Source organism: Delphinapterus leucas, chromosome 6 (assembly GCF_059928025.1).
Source record: "Delphinapterus leucas isolate spDelLeu-1000000601 "Yukka" chromosome 6, BTC_Dleu_Yukka2, whole genome shotgun sequence".
Lineage (NCBI taxonomy): Eukaryota > Metazoa > Chordata > Mammalia > Artiodactyla > Monodontidae > Delphinapterus > Delphinapterus leucas.
The window spans coordinates 120,147,654-120,168,667 of NC_143134.1; the positions used below are offsets into that span (position 1 = coordinate 120,147,654).

The 21,014-nt window shown below is 45.7% G+C and overlaps 1 protein-coding gene across 2 annotated transcripts in view; it reads left to right on the forward strand.

Moving 5' to 3' along the window:
• The window catches only part of PRRT1B (proline rich transmembrane protein 1B), a 34,140-nt gene extending 13,335 nt beyond the window's left edge, over positions 1 to 20,805 (forward strand). Inside the window, exons 2-4 of one of the 2 annotated variants that reach the window (XM_022578384.2) lie at positions 5,797 to 6,260; positions 7,093 to 7,236; positions 8,380 to 20,805. In XM_022578384.2, the coding sequence (XP_022434092.2) occupies positions 5,797 to 6,260; positions 7,093 to 7,236; positions 8,380 to 8,529 (758 nt within the window). In that variant the 3' untranslated portion in view covers positions 8,530 to 20,805. The other variant, XM_089913920.1, reaches the window with a different exon arrangement.
• The last annotated feature ends 209 nt before the right edge of the window (positions 20,806 to 21,014 follow it).

A 21,014-nucleotide genomic window follows, 5' to 3' on the forward strand; every position in this document is an offset into this window, starting at 1 on the left:
GACCACGGATCGAACCTGGGCTCCCTGCATTGGGAGCGTGGAGTCTTAACCACTGGACCACCAGGGAAGACCCCTCTGCCCAATTTTTAATTGTGGGTTTATTTTTTGCTATTGAGTTTTATGAGTTTTTTATATACTTTGGATATCAACCTGTTATCAAATATATGATTTGCAAATATTTTCTCCCATTCAGTAGGTTGCCAATTCATTTTGTTGATGGTTTCCTTTGCTGTGCAGAAACTTTTTAGTTTGATGTAATCCCAACTTGGGTGTTTTTGCTTTTGTTGCCTTTGCTTTTGGCTTCAAATCTAAAAAAATCATTGTCAAGACTGATGTCAAGAAGCTTACTGCCTATGTTTTCTTTTGGGAGTTTTATGGTTTCAGGTCTTACACTCAAGTTTTTAAACCATTTTGAGTTAATTTGGGGATATGGTGTAAGATAGTGGTCCAGTTTCATTCTTTTGCATGTGGCTGTCCAATTTTCCCAACACCATTTATTGAAGAGACTGTCCTTTCCCCATTGTGTATTCTTGGCTCCTTTGTCATAAATTAATTCATGATATATATGTTGGTTTACTTCTGAGCTTTTTCTTCTTTGACATTCATCTGTGTATCTGTTTTTATGCCAATACCACACTGTTTTGATTAGTGTAACTTTGTAATATAGTTTGAAATTGGGGAGCATGATGCCTCCAGCTTTGTTCTTCTTTCTCAAGATTGCTTCGGCTATTTGAGGTCTTTTGTGGTTCCATACAAATTTTAGGATTGTTTCTCCTATTTCTGTGAGAAATGCTGTTGGAATTTTGATAGGAGTTGCACTGAACCTGTAGATTGCTTTGGGTAGTATGGGTATTTTAACAACATTAATTCTTCCAATCCATGAGCACAGACTATCTTTTATTTGTCTTCTTCAATTTCTTTCACTGAGGGCTTATTGTTTTCAGTGTACAGATCTTTCATCTGCTTGGTTAAATTTATTCCTAAGTATTCTATTTGATAAGTATTTTATTCTATTTGATAACGGGATTATTTTCTTAATTTCTCTTGTAGTTTGCTATTAGTGTATAGAAATGCAACAGAGTTTTGTATATTGAATTCATATTCTGCAACTTTACTGAATTCATTTATTAATTCTAAAGGTTTTTTGGGTTTTCTATATATAATATCATGTCATCTAAAATAGTGACAGTTTTACTTCCTCTTTTCCAATTTGGATTCCTTCTATTTCTTTTTCTTGTCTGATTGCTGTGGCTAGGACTTCCAATACTCTGTTGAATAAAAGTGGTGAGAGTGAGCACCCTTGTCTTGTTCCTGATCTTAAAGCAAAAGCTTTTCAGTTTTTTTTGTTTTTTTACCATTAATATGATATTGGCTGTGAGCTTATCGTACATGACCTTTATTATTATGTTGAGGTACATTTCCGCTATACCCACTTTGTTGAGTGTTTTTATCATATATAGATATTGAATTGTCAAATGCTTCATCCACATCTATTGAGATGATCATATGATGTTTGTTCTTCATTTTGTTTATGTGGTATACCACATTGATTTTTTTGCAGTTGTTGAATCATCCTTGCATCTCTGTAATAAATTCTATTTGATGATGATGTATGACTCTTTTAATGTATTGTTGAATTTTGTTTGCTAATATTTTTTGTTGAGGATTTTTATGTCTTTGTTTATCAGGGATATTGGTCTGTAATTTTCTTGTGGCATCCTTTTCTGGTTTTGATATCAAGGTAATGCTGGCTTCATAAAATGTGTTTGGAAGTGTTTCTGCCTCTTCTACATTTTTGGTAGAGTTTGAGGATTGGTATTAATTCTTTGAATGTTTGGTAGCCATCTGGTCCTGGATTTCTGTTTGCTGGGAGGTTTTTGATTACTGATTCAGTCTCCTAGTAATCAGTCTGTTCAGATATTCTTTCTTATGATTCAGTGTTGGCAGATTGTATGTGTCTAGGAATTTATGTTTTCTAGGTTGGCAAATTTGTTGGCATGTAATTTTTCATAGTAGTCTCTTATGAGCCTTTGTATTTCTGTGGTATTGTGTCCTCTTTCATTTTTTATGTTATTTATTTGAATCTTCTCTTTTTTTCTTAGTCTACTAAAGATTTGTCCATTTTATCTTTTCAAAGAACCAGCTCTTAGTTTCTTTAATATTTTCTATTGTCTTTTTAATCTCTATTTTATTTATCTCCACTCTGATCTTTGTTATTTCCTAACTTCTGCTAGCTTTGGGCTTCATTTTTTCTAGTTCCTTGAGGTATAGAGTGTTTTTTTGAGATTTCTGATGTTGTATAGGCATTTATTGTTATAAACTTTCCTCCTAGAACTGCTTTTGATGCATTGCATAGGTTTTGGTATGTTCTATCCATTTTCATTTGTCTGGAAGTATTTATTTATTTATTTATTTATTGGCTGCACTGGGTCTTCGTTGCTGTGCGCAGACCTTCTCTAGTTGCGGTGAGTGGGGGCTACTCTTCGTTGCTGTGCCCGGGCTCTCTCTTGTGGCTTCTCTTGTTGCAGAGCATGGGCTCTAAGCACACAGGCTTCAGCAGTTGTGGCGCATGGGCCCAGCTGCTCTGTGGCATGTGGGATCCTCCCAGACCAGACCAGGGCTCGAACCTGTGTCCCCTGCATTGGCAGGCAGATTCTCAACGACTGCACCACCAGGGAAGCCCTAGCAGTCCAGATTTTAGTCTTTCTTATGCTGGTCTAGGTCTGTCCCCTACACATGCAGCTTGGGGGTGAGTCTAAGACTTTTGTGGATCCATTCTAAGATGACTAACCATTCCAGTTTGCCTGGGACTAAGGGGTTTGCCTGGATGCGAGATTTTCAGTAGTAAACCCGGGGAAGTCCTGGGCAAGCTGATATATGTTGGTCACCCCAGTGCACGTACAAAACTAGGGGATACCCCTATGAAGCTACTTCCTCTCTAGGATTTCCCCACTATTTCCACTCTGCAGGGGCCCTTTCCTGGTTCCTCTGGCTAGAATGACAGAGTTTCCGGTGGAGTTTTAGCTGCTCATTCTGGTGCTCTACCACGTGGCTCTGTGACTGGAGCTTTGAGCTTCAAGGGAAATGAGAGGAAAAAAATGGGAAATTCACCCCCTTTATGGTCACTTCTGCGTTCTGACTGCACTCCACGATCTGCTTGCTTTTGTTCACTTTTCAGGGTCTTTGGGTAGTTTCTTCTGTATTTTGTCTAGCGTTTTTAGTAGTGATCAGCAGGAGAGAGAGGCTTTAAAAAGCTGGTAAAATATATGTAAGAGTTACCATTTTAACCATTTATAAGTGTACAGTTCAGAGGCATTAAGTACATTAATGCTGTTGTGCAACCATCACCACCGTCCACCTCCAGAATGTTTTCATTATTGCAAACTGAAACTCTGTCCCCATTAAACACAAACTCCTCATCCCTCACCAGCCCCGGTAATGTGGAGAGATGTAGGTTTTTATTTTTTAATTTTTTTTAACATCTTTATTGGAGTATAATTGCTTTACAATGGTATGTTAGTTTCTGCTTTATAACAAAGTGAATCAGTTATACATATACATATGTTCCCGTATCTCTTCCCTCTTGCATCTCCCTCCCTCCCACCCTCCCTATCCCACCCCTCCAGGCGGTCACAAAGCACCGAGCTGATCTCCCTGTGCTATGCGGCTGCTTCCCACTAGCTATCTACCTTACGTTTGTTAGTGTATATATGTCCATGCCTCTCTCTCGCCCTGTCACAGCTCACCCTTCCCCCTCCCCATATCCTCAAGTCCGTTCTCCAGTAGGTCTGTGTCTTTATTCCTGTCTTACCCCTAGGTTCTTCATGACATTTTTTTCCCTTAAATTCCATATATATGTGTTAGCATACGGTATTTGTCTTTCTCTTTCTGACTTACTTCACTCTGTATGACAGACTCTAGGTCTATCCACCTCATTACAAATAGCTCAATTTCGTTTCTTTTTATGGCTGAGTAATATTCCATTGTATATATGTGCCACATCTTCTTTATCCATTCATCCGATGATGGGCACTTAGGTTGTTTCCATCTCCGGGCTATTGTAAATAGAGCTGCAATGAACATTTTGGTGCATGACTCTTCTTGAATTATGGTTTTTTCAGGGTATATGCCCAGTAGTGGGATTGCTGGGTCATATGGTAATTCTATTTGTAGTTTTTTAAAGGAACCTCCATACTGTTCTCCATAGTGGCTGAACCAATTCACGTTCCCACCAGCAGTGCAAGAGTGTTCCCTTTTCTCCACACCCTCCAGCATTTATTGTTTCTAGATTTTTTGATGATGGCCATTCTGACCGGTGTGAGATGATATCTCATTGTAGTTTTGATTTGCATTTCTCTATTGATTAATGATGTTGAGCATTCTTTCATGTGTTTGTTGGCAGTCTGTATATCTTCTTTAGAGAAATGTCTATTTAGGTCTTCTGCCCGAGATGTAGGTTTTTAAAGCCTCTGTGTGCAAGATGTTTGTTAATGATCCATTGGCCAAAGCAAGTCACATGGCCAAGTCCGGATTCAAGGGGTAGAGAAATAGAGGGAACAGCATGGGTAGAGGTGTGGAGGCACGAACACCAGATGGGTGTGTAGGAGATGCCCTGAGTGAGACCCTGCCTGCTGGAGGAAGAGGGTGGGGAGCTCTCAGGGGCTCAGTACTCCCTGCCATTGGGGATCCCTCCCCTAAGGATCCCTAGCCTCTGACTCCGCCCACCAGCTGTATGGGAGGTGGAGGTGGGGGGAAGGATGGGAGGGGGATTTCAGCAAGGCTTCTCCACCCTCACCAGCACTGTCACTTTCATGTCTGATTTACTTAATTCTCTGCCTTCTATAACCCTTCAAGACACTTAGGAAATGAACCTCAAAAGCCACGCCCTGGGCTGTCTGTCCCTGCTGTGGGTCCTTAGAATGCCCACCCAGGTCCAGGGGGTCTGCCCCAGGACCCTTCCAGGCTGTTCCTTCAGGACCTACCTGAGGCCTAGAGGTGCTCAGCTGGTCAGAACTGCTCTTAGGAGGTGCAGGGGGACCTTCAGGAGTTGCTGGGACCAGCTGGGGTGCCTTCAGAGTTTATGGTACGGATGCTGGAGGCCAGGACCAGGGAGGGAAGGCAGCTGGGCAGCTGAGGGCCTCTGAGCGCCCTCCAAGCTGCTGGGTGGGCTGCTCTCCGCCCACTGCTCCTGACCTCTCCCTGCCCCTCCCCCACCCCATTCCTGTTTCTGTTCCTTCTCTGCCTCAGAAGGCACTTGGCCCTTAGTGACCTCCTGCCTCTTTGAAGTCACTCGCTTGGCTGGGGTCCGACCACTCCAGAGCCGAGAACCTGATTGGCTCAGCTAATCTCCTCAGACCAGCCCCCATTGGACGGTGTCTCAGCACAGCCTATGAGGGGGCTGCCCTGGGCTGAAGCTTCTTCTGGGTTCAATCGGCTGCGGCAGCAGGACTGTGGGGACAGGGCCACCTCCCAGCAGGGGCAATCTGGACGAGGGGCTGGCAGGTGTGGGCAAGGCCTGCCTTCCATCCCAGCCGGCCATACGTACTGGCTGTGTGATCACCAGGAAGGCACCTCACCTCTCTGAGCCTTAGTTTTCTTGTCCTATTGTTGCACTTTGGGTAAAAATTCAAGGGCCCAGCTTGGAGAAGCCTGAGTGCGGGGTTCACCAGGGGTCAGGATCGGCACGGTCATTGTGACTTTCTCCTTGGAGGCGCTGTGTTCTGGGGTTTGGGGGGAGGACTCCCACCTGGCCCGGCAGCCTCTTGGGGGCTCACCACCCCTGCCATTTCTTCCCAGGAGCGGACGCGAAAGGGGGCGGCAGCCCCGAGGACGCCGGGAGCGCTGCGCGCCCCGCGCGCCCCGAGCTCCCGCAGCTCCCTCGCCGCCCGCAGCTCCTGGAGGAGGACGGAGGGCCCAACGAGGAAGCGGCCGCGGACGGAGGCAGCGCCCCGGCGCCGGAGGGCACCCCCGGCGACCCCCCGGCCGAGGCCTCCGCGACGACCCCTGACCAGGCCCAGGCCGCGGGCGACGCCCGGCAGCCGCCCAAGGCGGCGGCCGGCGGGGTCCCCAACATCGGCTTCGTGGGCGAGCCCCCGCCCTACGCGCCGCCCGACCCCAAGGCCACGCACCTGCTCTACCCGCCGCCCTTCCCGCAGCCCGTGCTCTTCCCGCCCGCGCCCTCCGCCTCCGCCCTGTACCCCCCGCCCGCGCCGCTCTTCCCCGCGCCCACTGCACAGCCACTCTTCGCTCCCTTCCCGGTGGTGAGTCAGACCGCGGGCGCCACCCGCCTCCCTGTTCAGTCGCCCCTCCCTCCTCCCCTCGCCCCTCCCTCCTCCCCTCGCCCCTCCCTCCTCCCCTCGCCCCTCCCTCCTCCCCTCGCCCCTCCCTCCTCCCCCCTCGCCCCCCCTCCGTCCCTCCCTCCCTGGGCTGGAGAGTTTGGCGCACAGGAGGTGAGAGGTCACCACAAGCAGCCGGCAGGGGATGCTTCTGTGCCCAGGGGAGCAGTAGAAAAGGGCTCCCTCAGCTTGGGGATTGGGCGGGAGTGGGAGGCTTCCCAGCAGTGGGGGCATTTGAGCTGGGTTCTACGGGATGAGTAGGAGAGTTGAGGCAGAGGAGAGAAGGAGGGCACAGCACAGGCGTGCAGGGGGCCAAGGTCGGTGTCTTCTGGCAATGACGGTGGTTGGTTCAGCTTAGTGGGGAGGGGAGGATAGGAAGGTGGGATCCACCGTGAGGGTCCCCAGGGCCTTTGGTAGGAGATGACTTAATTAGATTTTTAGGAAAAAACAAAACAAATAAAACACTGGCTGCCTGTGGAGGATAGCTTCGAGGGCCCTCCTGGTGGGGACCCAGTGGGGACATGGAGATACTGGTGGCTGGACCTTGGACTGAGCACTTTGTAGAGGGCAGAACCCTGAGACTCCTGGGGGCTGAGTGACAGGCTGGGGGTGCCGAGGGAGTGGGCAGAAGGGGGGCCTTGACCCCTGGGCGACCCGCAGCCTCACTGGGTGGTGCTTGGCAGTGGGTGGAGTGACGGGTCCACGGCTGTCGCAGGCTGCGTGCTCCCTAACCACGCCGTGGCCTCTGCCCTCACAGTACAACAGCCCCGTGGCCGGTGTGCCAGCCCCGGCCACGGTGGAACACAGGCCCCTGCCCAAGGACTACATGGTCGAGTCTGTGCTGGTGACCCTCTTCTGCTGCCTGCTCACCGGGCTCATTGCCGTCGTCTACTCCCACGAGGTAGGTGGGCGTGGGGCGGTCCTCGGTACAGCCCTCCCAGCCTGCAGCCACTAGGGCCCAGGTGGGGTCCACACAGCCCCTTCCCCAGCAACTGGGCCCCTCGTGTTTCCCCCTGAGAAGGGTGGCAGGATTGGGAAATCAGTGCCCAGTTGTCTGTGCGGTCCTCGCCCTCTTCTCGGCTGTCTCTGCTCCCTGTCACTCAAGATCTGCCCTAGAAAATTCAACTGAAACAATTCACACTGAAGGTGTGGATGATTAAGGCCCAAGGAACTGCCCGTCCGCTGGGGGCTTGTGTTTAATCGGGTGGAGACTGCCATCCATCCATCCACTCACTTCTACCCATCCACCTCCATCTGTCTAGCTATCTGTCTGTTCAGCCACTACACACCCATCCATCCACCATCTCTCTAGTCTCCATCTATTCATCCATCCATCCACCGCTCTGTTCATCCATTAATGCACCCATCTGTCTACTCGTCCAACCACCTATCTCTGTCCATCCGTCCATCCATCCATCCACCCACCCACCCAACATCTCGATAACACTCTTTCTTCTTCCTCCGTCCCTCCCTCCTGATTGTTTCTGACCATTGCCAGGCAAGAGGTTAGACCCTGGGGACTTAGCATGATGCCAATGTGAGGACATGCTAATAGAGTAGGAAGGCCCTGGGGCTTTTGCGTAAGGCTGACCTGGTGACAGCCCTGACCTCCCTCCATGGTCAAGCTCCACCGTCATAAGCAAGACAGGACTGTGGGGAGAAAGACGCTCTCAGGACAGCTCAGAGGCGGGACTCCGGAGGCTGCTGCCTGCCTGTCAATTCTGGCTCCACCACCAGCTGTGTGGCCCTAGGGTGGGTCACTTAACCTCTCTGAGCCTTCGTTTCCTCATCTTCAAAGTGGGGACAACGATGACACCAAACTCAGGGTTGTTGTGAGGATTGTAGGCGATGGGACGGAGGGTGTGGATCTGGGTCAGGCCCGTGGCCAGAGCCCAGGAGCCGGCAGCCGCCACCCCCATTGCTGGGAAGGGCCCTGACCGCCTCACGGGGTCAGCAGTCCAGTCTGCGCACTGGGGCCGGGCCCGATGGTGCCTCCGGGAGGGAGTGGGGACTCTGTGTCCGCTCACCCCCCATCTCGTTGCAGACTCGTGCGGCCCTGGGCAGGGGCGACCTGGCCCAGGCTGAGGAGGCCTCGCGTAAGGCCCGCTCGCTGGTACTCTTCAGCCTGCTTTTTGGGGTCTTCGTGTCCACCAGCTGGGTCATCTACGTGGTGGTAGCGCTCTACCTGCCCTGAGGGCGGTGGCTCCTTCGGGGACGTCAGGACACCCGGGGACTCCTGACCTGGCCAGACTCTTTCTGCGACTTGGATCCCTGCTGGTGACCATCTGTCACCTAGAGGGGACCTGGGCAGGCTCAGAAGAAGACGGGCTTTGCAGCCTTCAGCGCACTCATGGCTGGGCCTCTGCCCCTGCAGGTGGCCTCAGGCAGTGTCCTAGCCCGAGGTGGCCCCAGGGCCCAGGCCCAGCTGTGCTACAGGGGCCTGAGGTCTTCCTGGCACTGTGCTGGCAGTGCCCCCATGCCCCTGGCCTTCACTTGACCCCTGAGAGTCCAGCAGAGGGACCAGTGCCCTCACTGCCCTCGGAGCCATCTGGAAGGACATTGCCACCTCTGGCCTCCCCATCGCCCAGCCCAGCCCTGGGATTGCAGGGCAGAGCTGCTGGGCTTTCTTCCTGTTGAGGAGTTGAGAGGAGCGGCCTCCTCTCTCCTGGGTCGCTCCCGGCCGGTCGTGCTGCGTCCCAGCCCCGTCCGGGGTGGGGCAGGCTCTCTCCTGATGACCCCGTGTCCAGAAACCAAGGCCACGATGTCCGGTCAGTAAACGAACAGCAACACCCTGGGCAGAGTGTCTCATTGCCGCGTCGGGGCTGTTGCTCGCCCTGGGTCACTTTAGGGTGAGCGGGACGCCTCTGTCCACAGCTGGGCCCTGGGGCTCCCACGCCGGCCGCTCTGAGGTGCTGGGGTTTGCCCAGTCTGTGCAGCGTGGTGTCTGACTTGTGCACGTGGTGGTGGAGCCGCTGGGTACCGATGGTGGGAATTTCTGTAGCGTCTTTCGCGGGCCAAAGGTGATGAGAGAGGAAGGAAATCCATCTGCATCTAGAGAGGAGGAAGGGGGCCCCCTGGCTGAGCCGTAAAAGATTGACAGCTCAAGTTAAATCAGGTGTTTTCTGAGCACTGACCAGGTCTGGGAGCTGAAGCAGGACGACAACCCATCTCGGCCCTCGAAATACTCCAGGGGCTGGAGATATGGGGGTGCGGGAGTAGGTGGTGAGGAGTGATGGTGCTTGGAGCCCGAGAGGTGGCCTCACGGTCTAGGACGTGGGGTGGCCCAGAATTAGGATATCAAACCCTAAAATGCATGATTGCCGCGAAAAAGGAGGAAGCAGTATTTTAGGGGTCTGTAGATGCCAAGAAGCACTTGGTAGACCCCAACTGCCATAGCTCTTCCTGTTACTAAACTCTTACCTAAGACCAGAATAGAAAGAAGCCATCTAGACCAGTGTGCCTTGAACCTGAAAGTACATTATGAGACACCTGGGAAATCTTATTAAAATGCAGATCCTGATTCAGTAAGTAGGGCCTGAGAGCCTGCATTTCTCATGAGCTCCCAGGTGCCGCTGAAGCTGGTAGATGCACCAACAGCATATGGTGTTAAGTGGGAAATTACTAAACCACTGTAACCAGGACCAAGCCATGGGTGCCCCCTAGAGTCTCTGTTCAACATTGTTTTGAGGTTCTAGCTAATGTAAGAAACAGCAAAATGAAATTTGTAGTGTGAAAACTAGAAGAGACAAAATGATACTCTAGCTAGAATATCCAAGAGTCAATGAAAAAATCAAAGTAAGAGAACTCAGAAGTGACTGGATACAAAGTATACAAGAGTCAATAGCAATATTCAGGTAAAAGTGGAAGAACTTTAAAATTCCACTCACAGTAGTGATAAAAACAGTAAAACCTAGGAATAAACTTAACAGGAAAGACCCAGATCCAAATGAAGAGAATTATTTTATTTTATTTTATTTTTTTGGAAGGAAAGTGCATGTATTGTAAGGTACAAGGAGTCCGGGACAGCCAGTGCACAAAAAGGCCCAAACTTCTCTAAAAAGAGCAAAGAACAAAATATCTGGATAGGAAGATGTAGTATCATGAAAATATCTATAGCCTTCTTAAGTAAACAGATTTAATGAACTTCCAACAAGAAAGCCAAGCTTTTAAAACTGAAAAAGATGTTTTTAAACATTAATGTGGAAGGAAAATGTGCAAAAACTGCTAATAATTTTTCAAAGTTTAATGAGGGAGGACTTTCTTCACCAGATTTTGAAACTTATGATAAAGCTACAATAAACAGGGCACAGTATGGCTTTGCCACAGAGATGGATCAGTGAAAGACAAAGTCCAGAAAACATTCCAAGTATATATGGGACATTAATATCTGACCAAAATGGCATTTTAATGGAGTGAGTCAGGGAGGGCAGAGTTGGCGCTCTGGTTGGAAAAATAATTATTCTTCTCCTATTGTATGTAAAAATAAATTCCAGATGGATTAAAGAGCTAAGTAGTGTGAAATAAAGCTCTACCAATCGTAGATGAAAGCTTAGGGGAATATTTGTATAACTTCAGGGTGTTAGGCAGTATGGAAGGGGAGACCTCCTAAAATCTGGAATTCCATATACGAGGAAGAGATGGATTTGAGTTCTGTGTATAAGGGAAGTACACACTTAAACTGTGAGATGATTTTTACTTATCAGATTGGGAAAAAATTAGAAAGATTGATTCTAGAGGTGGCAAAGGCCTGACCCTCTCATTTATTTACTGGTAGATGTGTATTGCTACCATCTTTATGGAAAGTAGGCTAATGGTAGCTTCTAGTAATATGTGTACCACATATTAATATGCATGTAAGTGCAAAGAACAGTCTAGAAGGATATATTGCAAACTGCTGAGAGTGGCTGCCTTTGGGGAAGGACTGGTACTAGGAGGGTTTGTGCCGAATTTTAAAATATGGGTGTATTCATGTGTTGTGTAATTAAAAAATAACTGGAAAAAATGTGCATGTCTTTTGACCCAGTAATTCCGGTTTCAGGATTCCCAGGAGTGAAGCAGGAAGTCCATTTCGACAGACATGTGTCAGTGTTGTGGCTAAAGGGCCATGAAGGAGAGGTGACTGGGGCAAATCTGGAATGAGAGCTCTGATTACGTTAGGGCGCACCCTGATTTCAGAGGTGCTCAAATGTGTGTCTTAGAATCACTCCGGCGTGGCCTAGAGGTGCTTGGCCTTGGAGAGTGGTAAAGAAAGGCTCTCCTGAGGAAGTTGTGAGTGTGTAAGGTAAAGTTTCAATCAGATGCTGCCAATCCAAAGTGGCTGCATCATTTTGCACTCCCGCCAGCAGCGGACGGGAGTCCCGTTGTTCCACAAACTCGTCAATCCCTGGTGTTCGAGTGCTCCTGGTCGTTAAAACAGTAGTGGTATGTCGTTGTGGCCTTAATTTGCATTTTTCTGACGAATACTGTTGAGCTTTTTATCCTATGCTCATCACCTGTTTGGATCTCTCTTTTTATAACGTACTTGTTTAAGTCTTGTGCCCGTTTTTATGTCTTTCTTTTATCAGTTCAGAGGAGTTCTTTAGTGTTTTCTAGATATGAGTCCTATGTTAGATTCAGGGATTGCAAATATCCTCTTCTACTTTGTAGCTTCCCTTTTCAGTCTCTTAATGGTTCATCTGATAGAAAAGAAGTTCTCAATTGTAATATATCTTCAAATTTATCTTTTCCTTTATGGATAATGCTTGTTTAAGGCTTAAGAAAAATTTCCCTACTCCTAGGTCATGAAGATATTCTCTTATGTTGTCTTCAAGATCTAGAAGCTTTTTGGGTTTTTTTCACATTTAGGTCTGCCACCCACGTGGACTAGATCCTAGAGATCCATTTGTCTCTTCTTGTTACCACTATCATACCTCATGCCTGGGACTTGATAGTAAGTCTGGACATTGAGTGGGTCAGGTCCTCCCGCCATCTTTAAGATTCTTGGTCATTTAAAATCATTTGTATGTATAATAAATTTTAGAATTAATATGTCAATTTCTACCTCCTAAAAAACTGGGATTTTGACTCTGCTTTAAATCTATAGATTAATTTGGGGACAACAGACATCTTAACTGCTGTTTTCTAACAAACATGGTGAATCTCCTTATTTGTTTAGTAGGTCGTTTAAACAGTTCCCTTGATTTTTTGTGTGTGCAGAAAGTTTGCACATTTTGTTAGTATCCCTAGGTATTTGATTTTTTGATGCTATTATAAATATGATCACTTTTATATTTTTTTGTTACTTGCTAGTGTACAAAAATGCAGTTGATTCCAGATGATTGACTTTGAACCCAGCATGCTTTCTAAATTCACTTATTCTGGTAACTTCTCTGGAGATTCTGTTGAATTTTCTATTTACACAGTATTACCATCTATATATAATGAGCTTCTTATCTTCCTTTCCAGCCCTTACTCTTTTCGTGTGTTTTCCTTCCTGCACTGGCTGGGGCCCCCCAAGTACAATGCTGGATAGCAGTGCTGACCGTGGGCAACCTTATCTTTTTCCTTGTTTCAAAAGGAAGGCTTCAACATTCTGTTTTTTGTAAAAGATAGATATCCTTTTTCAGATTAAGGAAGTACTCTTCTATTTCTATTTTGCTAAGAGTTTTTTTTTTTAACTTATTTATTTATATTTTTATTTTTGGCTGCGTTGGGTCTTTGTTGCCGTGCGTTGGCTTTCTCTGGTTGTGGTGCGCGGGCTTCTCATTGCGGTGGCTTCTCTTGTTGTGGAGCATGGGCTCTAGGTGTGCGGGATTCAGTAGTTGTGGCACCCAAGCTCTAGAGCACAGGCTCAGTAGTTGTGGCCCACGGGCTTAGTTGCTCCGCGGTATGTGGGATCTTCCTGGACCAGGGCTCAAACCTGTGTCCCCTGCATTGGCAGGCGGATTCTTAACCACTGCGCCACCAGGGGAAGCCCTGCTAAGAGTTTTTAAAAATCATGCATGGATATTGAATTTTATTAAATTACTTTTACATATCCACTGAGAAAATTATCTGACTAATTCTGTTAATGTGGTGACTTAATGTCGATTTTCAGATGTTAAGGTAACTTTTCATTCGTGGAACAAACCCATCTTGACCGTAACGTATTATCCTTTTTCTATATCGAAGATTGTGGGTATTTTGTTTAGGGCTTTTGGCATCTGTGTTCATAAGTGAAATTGATCTGTAATTTTCATTTTTGTTTATGGTTTTGGTAGCAGGGTTATGTTGGTCTCATTACAAGAGTTGCGAAGGGATTCTCATTTTCTTTTTGGAAGTGCTGTGTAAGATTAGTCATTTCTTAGTGTTCCTCAGAGGGGTGTGTTAAAACTTCCCATTAGCATCTCCGATTTGTCCATTTCTCCATGTCGGCCCTTGCTTCAGATATTCTGAGGCTATGTAGTTAGATGCATACATATTTAGAAATTGTTAAATCTTTTTGATGAGTGAACCTTGTATCTTTTCTCTATTGGCTTGGCAGTTATGCATTCTTTCACTCTATAGTGGTGCCCTAGAGACTGCACACTTGCATTCTTGACTTCTGAAAGCCTAGTACTTTTTCTCCTTTCTAGACAATTCAAGAACTAATTCGAGAGGGCTTCCCTGGTGGCGCAGTGGTTGAGAGTCCGCCTGCCGATGCAGGGGACACGGGTTCATGCCCCGGTCTGGGAAGATCCCACATGCCGCGGAGCGGCTGGGCCATGGCCACTGAGTGGGCCATGGCCGCTGAGTGAGCCATGGCCGCTGAGCCTGTGCATCCGGAGCCTGTGCTCCGCAACGGGAGAGGCCACAACAGTGAGAGGCCCGCGTACCGCAAAAAAAAAAAAAAAAAAAAAGAACTAATTCGAGAATACTCTTAACTCCATGTGCCTTCTTCCTGAATCACACACTGTTGGTTTGTATTTTAATTCTCCCTATTTTAAACCTCCATGAGACATGATTATTGTTTATACAGTTCATGCTCATTTAGGTTTACCCACATGCTGACTGGTTTTTGTGGCTTTTTCCTTCTCTCCTGCATGTCTGACTTTCCATTTGGGATTATCTCCCTTTGGCCTGAAAACACGGTTCAGTCTTGTCTTGGTGTAGGTCTGCTTGTGATGAATTCTGTTTCTGTTCGTCTGACAATATCGTGATTTTTACCTTCATTCATGAAGGAGATTTAGAGCGAGTATAGAAGTGTGGTTGGTGATTTTCTCTCAGTACTGAAGACACTCCATCGACTTGTCTCCCCAGGTGCTTCTACCGGGGAGTCTCATTCACTGTTACCTTTGAAGGTAATGTGTCCTTTTTTTTTTTCCTTCTCTATCCACTTAAAGATGTTCTTTCTGTCTTTGTCTTTCAGAAGGTTAACCATGCTGTGCTTAGATCTGTACAGTCAGCCCTCCCTATCTGTGGGCAACCAGCTGCGGGGTCACATACTGTTTAAGATTTGAGGTTGACTCTGCTGCTGCCCCCGTGGGTACAGAGGGCTGACTCTGGGACCTGAACTTCGGTGGATTTTGGTATCCAGAGCGGGTCTTGGGACCAATCCCCTGTGGATACTGAGGGACCCACTGTATTTCTTTTTAATTATCCTACTTGGGATTCATAAGGCTTCTTGAATTGAGGGCTTGATGTTTTTCAGTCAAGGACCAATCAGAAGGCATAAACTATGGAGTAATTTGAACAGAGAAAGATTAATATAAAGAATTATTAACTGTGAGAGAAAAGCGACTATGAAGGTGTAGAGGGAATGCTAAAGTTACCCAAGGGTGAAGGTGAATGCCCGAGGAGAGCAAAACTCAGGAGGGCCCAAGTCCCTATGCTGGGATTCAGAGCTCGTTGGAGAAGGTGTGGTTACTTACAGTCCACTGGGGGTGCTGAGAAACACACTGGGTCACCCAGGCCAGAGCTGGTTCAGAGCTAGGTGAGCCGAGGCTGGCAGGTGGGCATGCGTGCAGGGTGGCACAAGGCCTGGGGGCCACAGTGAGAGGATGAGCAGGTCAGGCTGGGCTGCAGGCTTGCCGAGAGACAGCAAGATGCGGGTAGAGGGTGTGGCTGGGGTAGAATGCGCTGGATGCCTCCTGACACGTGCCTCTAGGAGCCCTGCGGTCAGAGTGAGAAGAAAACAGCGGTCTCCACACCTGGAGCCGGCGCCTGCTGCAGGACCCCTCCAGGGACAAAACCCTGTGCTCCCTGCACACGGGAAACGCTCACTTTAGAGCACCAGATAAACGGGAGACGTGGACATGAGGAATGAGAAACTGGTAACTGGCACGATCAGTTTTGGAACTTCTTTAAAAACAGCTTTGTTGAGGTGTGATCTACATATCATTTTGAGTGTAACATGAAATTTAGTACATTTGCAAAGTTGTGTAACGATCGCCATGAACCAGTTTTTAAACGACTCCATCGCCCCAAATGATCCCTCGTGCCGTCTGCCGTCTTTCCACTTGCAGGCAGCCACCGGTCTGCTCTCCGTCTCTAGATTTGCCTTTTCTGTACATTTCATTTCAACAGAAGCAGGAAGTACACAGTCTTTTGCGTCTGGCATCCTTCACACCCATGTTTTTGAGGTTCATCCACGTTGTGTGTCAGCTCCTTCCTCTTCAGGGCTAAATGGTGTTCCATTGCATGGAAGTATGTTTTGTTCATCCTTTGACCAGTTGGTGGATATCTGGATTATTTCCACTTTGGGGCTATTGTGAATAATACTGCTATGAACATTGCTTCTACTGTGTTTTTTCCTTTTCTGTTGGTGTTCCAGTTGGACTTCCTGCCCTGTGTTTTGTCCATACTTTTCTCTCTTCATGCTTCATTACACACCTAGCTCCTAATCTATCTCCAGTTCACTAATTCTGTTCTCTTAAAGATTTATTATTTATTTCTTTTATTTATTTTTGGCTGCATCGGGTCTTAGTTGAGGCATGCGGGATCTTCGTTGGCACACAGGCTCTTCATTGTGGAGTACGGGTGTCTCTCTAGTTGTGGTGCACGTGTTTTCCCTCTCTGGCCGTGGCGCGTGGGCTCCGGGCCGCGTGGGCTCTGGAGTTTTGGGCACGTGGGCTCTAGTTGAGGCGTGCAAGCTCAGTAGTTATGGCGCGTGGGCTTAGTTGCCCCGCGGCACGTGGGATCTTAGTTCCCCGACCAGGGATCAAACCCGCGTCCCTTGCATTGCAAGGCGGATTCTTTACCACTGGACCACCAGGGAAGTCCCGATTTTGTTAAACACATTCACTGAGTTCCTATATCAGTTAATGCATTTTTTGGTTCTAGAATTTCCATTTTCCCTCTATTTTACATCCAATTACTTGCTGAAATTCTCAGTCCTGTCTTACACCTAGACAGAGTATGTGTTGTGCTTTCAGCCCCTGCAGGTCTGATTGTGTCCATTGTTTCTGGTCTTCTTCTGTTCATGCTTCTTTGTCCCCTTTGTGTTCCTGGTTAATTTTTGTTGTTTATGAAAAATTAAATATATTGAGGCCTGGGATGATGTCAGCCTCCTCCAGTGAGGCTTTGCATTTGCTCCTGGCAGGTGCCTGGGTGCTAGGAATCCAGGCTGAAGCTGGTTTGGTACAGGGCTGTGAGGGCTGGTATACTTGTAGTCACACAGCTGCAAGGTTATCTCCTTTGGGGTCTCAAAATATGAATTCTGGACTTTTTTTTTTAAATCTCCCTTTTCTCAGAAGTGCTGCCGAGCTTCTCAGACACCTCTTCTGGAATTGGCAGGAATGTGACCCCAAATGTCAGGCTTCCTCCCTGGATTTCTGTCTCCTCCTGAATCCTGGCCCAGTAATTCTTCCTTCACCTGCTAGCTCTCTGATGAATTCAGGCAGGGATTTAAAAATACTTGGTATGGCTTTCCTAGCAGGATGGCTGGTCTGAATTACCTAGTGTGCCATTCCCAGAAGTGAAAAATTCCTTCTTAAACGTTTTTAGAATAAACTTGTCAAGAACCATATAAAATCCTGTTGGGATTTTCTTTGGAATAGTTTTGAAATATATACATTAATATGGGGGGGATAATTGACATCTTTAAGAAACTTAATCTTCCTACCCATGAATATGTGTATCTCTCAACTATTAAGGTCTTTATTATTTTAAAATGAAACCTTATGTTTTCATTTAAAAAATATATAATTTTATTGAGGCATAATTGACATATAGTGTTAGTTTCAGGTGTACAGTGTAACGATTGATGTTTATATATTTTGCGAAATGACCACCACAGTAAACCCAGCTAACGTCCATCATCACATAGTTACAAAAGTTCTTTTCTTGTGATGACGACTTTTAATATCTACCCTACGAGCAACTTTCAAATATGCAGTACAGTATTACTAGCCACAGTGACTATGCTGTACGTGACGCCCCCAGGACTTATTGTATAACCGAGAATCTATACCTTTTGACGCCCTTCACCCGTGTCGCCCACCTCTCCTACCTCAGGCAACCACCAGTCTGTTCTCTATACCTGTGAACTAGGTCCTATTTTTTTTTTGCTCCAGATTCCACATATAAGTGAGACCATATGGTATTTGTCTTTCTTTGGCTTATTTCACTTAGCATAATGCCCTCAAGATCATCTTTGCTGTTGCAGATGGCGAAATTTCATTTTTTCTGGCTGAATAATATTCTATTGTGTATATATACACCACATCTTTATCCATTCATCTGTTGGTGGACCCTTAGGTTGCTTCCATGGCTTAGCTATAGTAAATAATGCTGCCATGAACATTGGGGTGTATATAGCTTTTTCTGTTTGTTGTTATAGAAAGATAAAAATGTATCTGCTTTCATAACCCCTCCTACACCCACATATAGCTTTTTAAAATTTAATTTAATTTTTAAATTAATTTTTATTGGAGTACGGTTGCTTTACACTGTTGTATTAGCCTCCACTGCACAACAAAGTGAATCAGCCATACACAGACAGGCATCCCCTCCCTTTTGGACTTCCCTCCCATTTAGGTCACCACAGTGCATTAGGTAGAGTTCCCTGTGCTCTACAGTATGTTCCCATCAGCTGTCTATTTTATACATAGTCAATCCCAGTCTCCCAATTCCTCCCACCCCACCCCTTTCCCCCTTGGTATCCATACATTTGTTCTCGACGTCTGTGTCTCTATTTCTGCTTTGCAAATAAGATCATCTGTACCGTTTTTCTCGATTCCACACATATGTGTTATTATACGATATTTGCTTTTCTCTTTGACTTCACTCTGTATGACACTCTCTAGGTCCATCCACGTCTCTACAAATGACCCAATTTCATCCCTTGTTATGGCTGAGTAATATTCCATTGTATATACGTACTGCATCTTTATCCATTCCTCTGTCAATGAACATTTAGGTTGCTTCCATGTCCTGGCTATTGTAAATAGTGCTGCTATGAACATTGGGTTGCATGTGTTTTTTTGAATTATGGTTTTCTCTGGGTATATATGCGCAGTAGTGGGATTGCTGGGTCATAGGGTAGTTCTATTTTTAGTTTTTTAAGGGCCCTCCATAGTGTTCTCCATAGTGGCTGTATCAATTTACATTCCCACCAGCAGTGCAGGAGGGTTCCCTTTTCTCTGGCATTTACTGTTTGTAGATTTTTTGGTGATGGCCATTCTGACTGGTGCAAGGTGATACCTCATCGTAGTTTTGACTTGCATTTCTCTAATAATTAGTGATGTTGAGCATCTTTTCATATGTTTGTTGGCAATCTGTATGTCTTCTTTGGGGAAATGTCTGTTTAGGTCTTCTGCCCAGTTTTTGATTTGGTTGGTTGTTTTTTTGATATTGAGCTGTATGAGCTGCTTGTATATATTTGGAGATTAACCCTGTCAGTTGCTTCGTTTGCAAATATTTTCTCCCATTCTGAGGGTTGTCTTTTCGTCTTGTTTATGGTTTCCTTTGCTGTGCAAAAGCTTTTAAGTTTAACTGGGTCCCATTTGTTTAAATTTTCATTACTCTAGGAGATGGGCCAAAAAAGATGTTGCTGTGATTTACGTCAGAGTGTTCTGCCTATGTTTTCCTATAAGAGTTTTATAGTGTCTGGGCTTACATTTAGGTCTTTAATACATTCTGAGTTTATTTTCGTGTATGGTGTTAGGGAGTGTTCTAATTTCATTCTTTTACACGTAGCGTCCAGTTTTCCCAGCACCACTTACATATAGCTTTTTAAGTTTGTGTTTTTGTTTTCTTCAGATAAATATCTAGAAGTAGAATTGATGGTTCATACAGTAGTTCTATTTTTAATTTTTTCGGGAATCTCCATGCTGTTTTCCATAGTAGCCACACCAATTTACATTCCCACCAACAGTGCACAAGGATTCCCTTTTTTCCACCTCCTCACCAATCCTTGTTATTTCTTTTCATTTTGATGATGGCCATTCTGACAGGTGTGGGGTGGTGTCTCATTGTGGTTTTGATTTGCATTTCCCTGATGATGGGTGATGTTAAGCATCTTTTCATGTATCTGTTGGCCATCTGTATGTCTTCATTAGAAAAATGTTCAGATATCCGGCTCATTTTCGAAAAGTATTTTTTTTGCTATTGAGTTGTATGAGCTTTTTCATGTATTTTGGATATCAGCCCCTTATTAGGTATATGATTTGCAGATATTTTCTCCCATTTGATAGGTTGTCAATTCATTTTGTTGATGGTTTCTTTTGTGCACAGAAACTTTACTTTGTTGTAGTCCCATCTTGTATTGTTTTGCTTTTGTTGCCTTTGCTTTTGGCTTCAAATCTAAAAAATCATTGTCAAGACTGATGTCAAAGAGCTTATTGCCTGTGTTTTCTTTCGGGAGTTTTATGGTTTCAGGTCTTACGTGCAAGTCTTTAATCCATGTTGAGTCAATTTTGGGGTATGGTGTAAGATAGTGGTTTTCCCAACACCATTTATTGAAGAGACTGTCCTTTCCCCATTGTGTATTCTTGGCTCCTTTGCCATAAATTGACGATATATGTGTCGATCTACTTCTGGGCTCTTCTGTTTCATTGATCTATGTATCTGTTTTTATGCGAATACCATACTGTTTTGATTACTATAGCTTTGTAATATAGTTTGATACCAGGGAGCATGATGGCTCCAGCTTTGTTCTTCTCTCTCAAGATTGCTTTGGCTATTCAAGGTCTTTTGTGGTTCCACACAAATCTTAGGATTATTTCTCCTATTTCTGTGAAAAATGCCATTGGAATTTTGATAGGAATTGCATTGAATCTGTAGATTGCTTTGGGGTAGTATGGACATTTTAACAACGTTAGCTCTTCCAATCCATGAGCACAGAATATCTATTTATTTGTCTTCTTCAATTTCTTTCACTAATGTCTTAAAATTTTTAGTGTACGGGTCATTCACCTCCTTGGTTAAATTTATTCCTAGGTATTCTCTTCTTTTTGATGCAATTTTAAATTGTATATTATAAATGAGATGGTTTTCTTTCTTTTTTTTTTTTTTTTTTTTTTTGGTTTTCTTTCTTTTTAAATTCATTAACTTTTTTTTGGCTGAATTGGGTCTTCGTTGCTGCGTGTGGGCTTTCTCTAGCTGTGGCGAGTGGGGGCTACTCTTCATTGCGGTGTGTGGGCTTCTCATTGTGGTGGTTTCTCTTGTTGCAGAGCACAGGCTCTAGGCACACGGGCTTCAGTAGTCATGGCTTGCGGACTCTATAGAGTAGTTGTGGTGCAT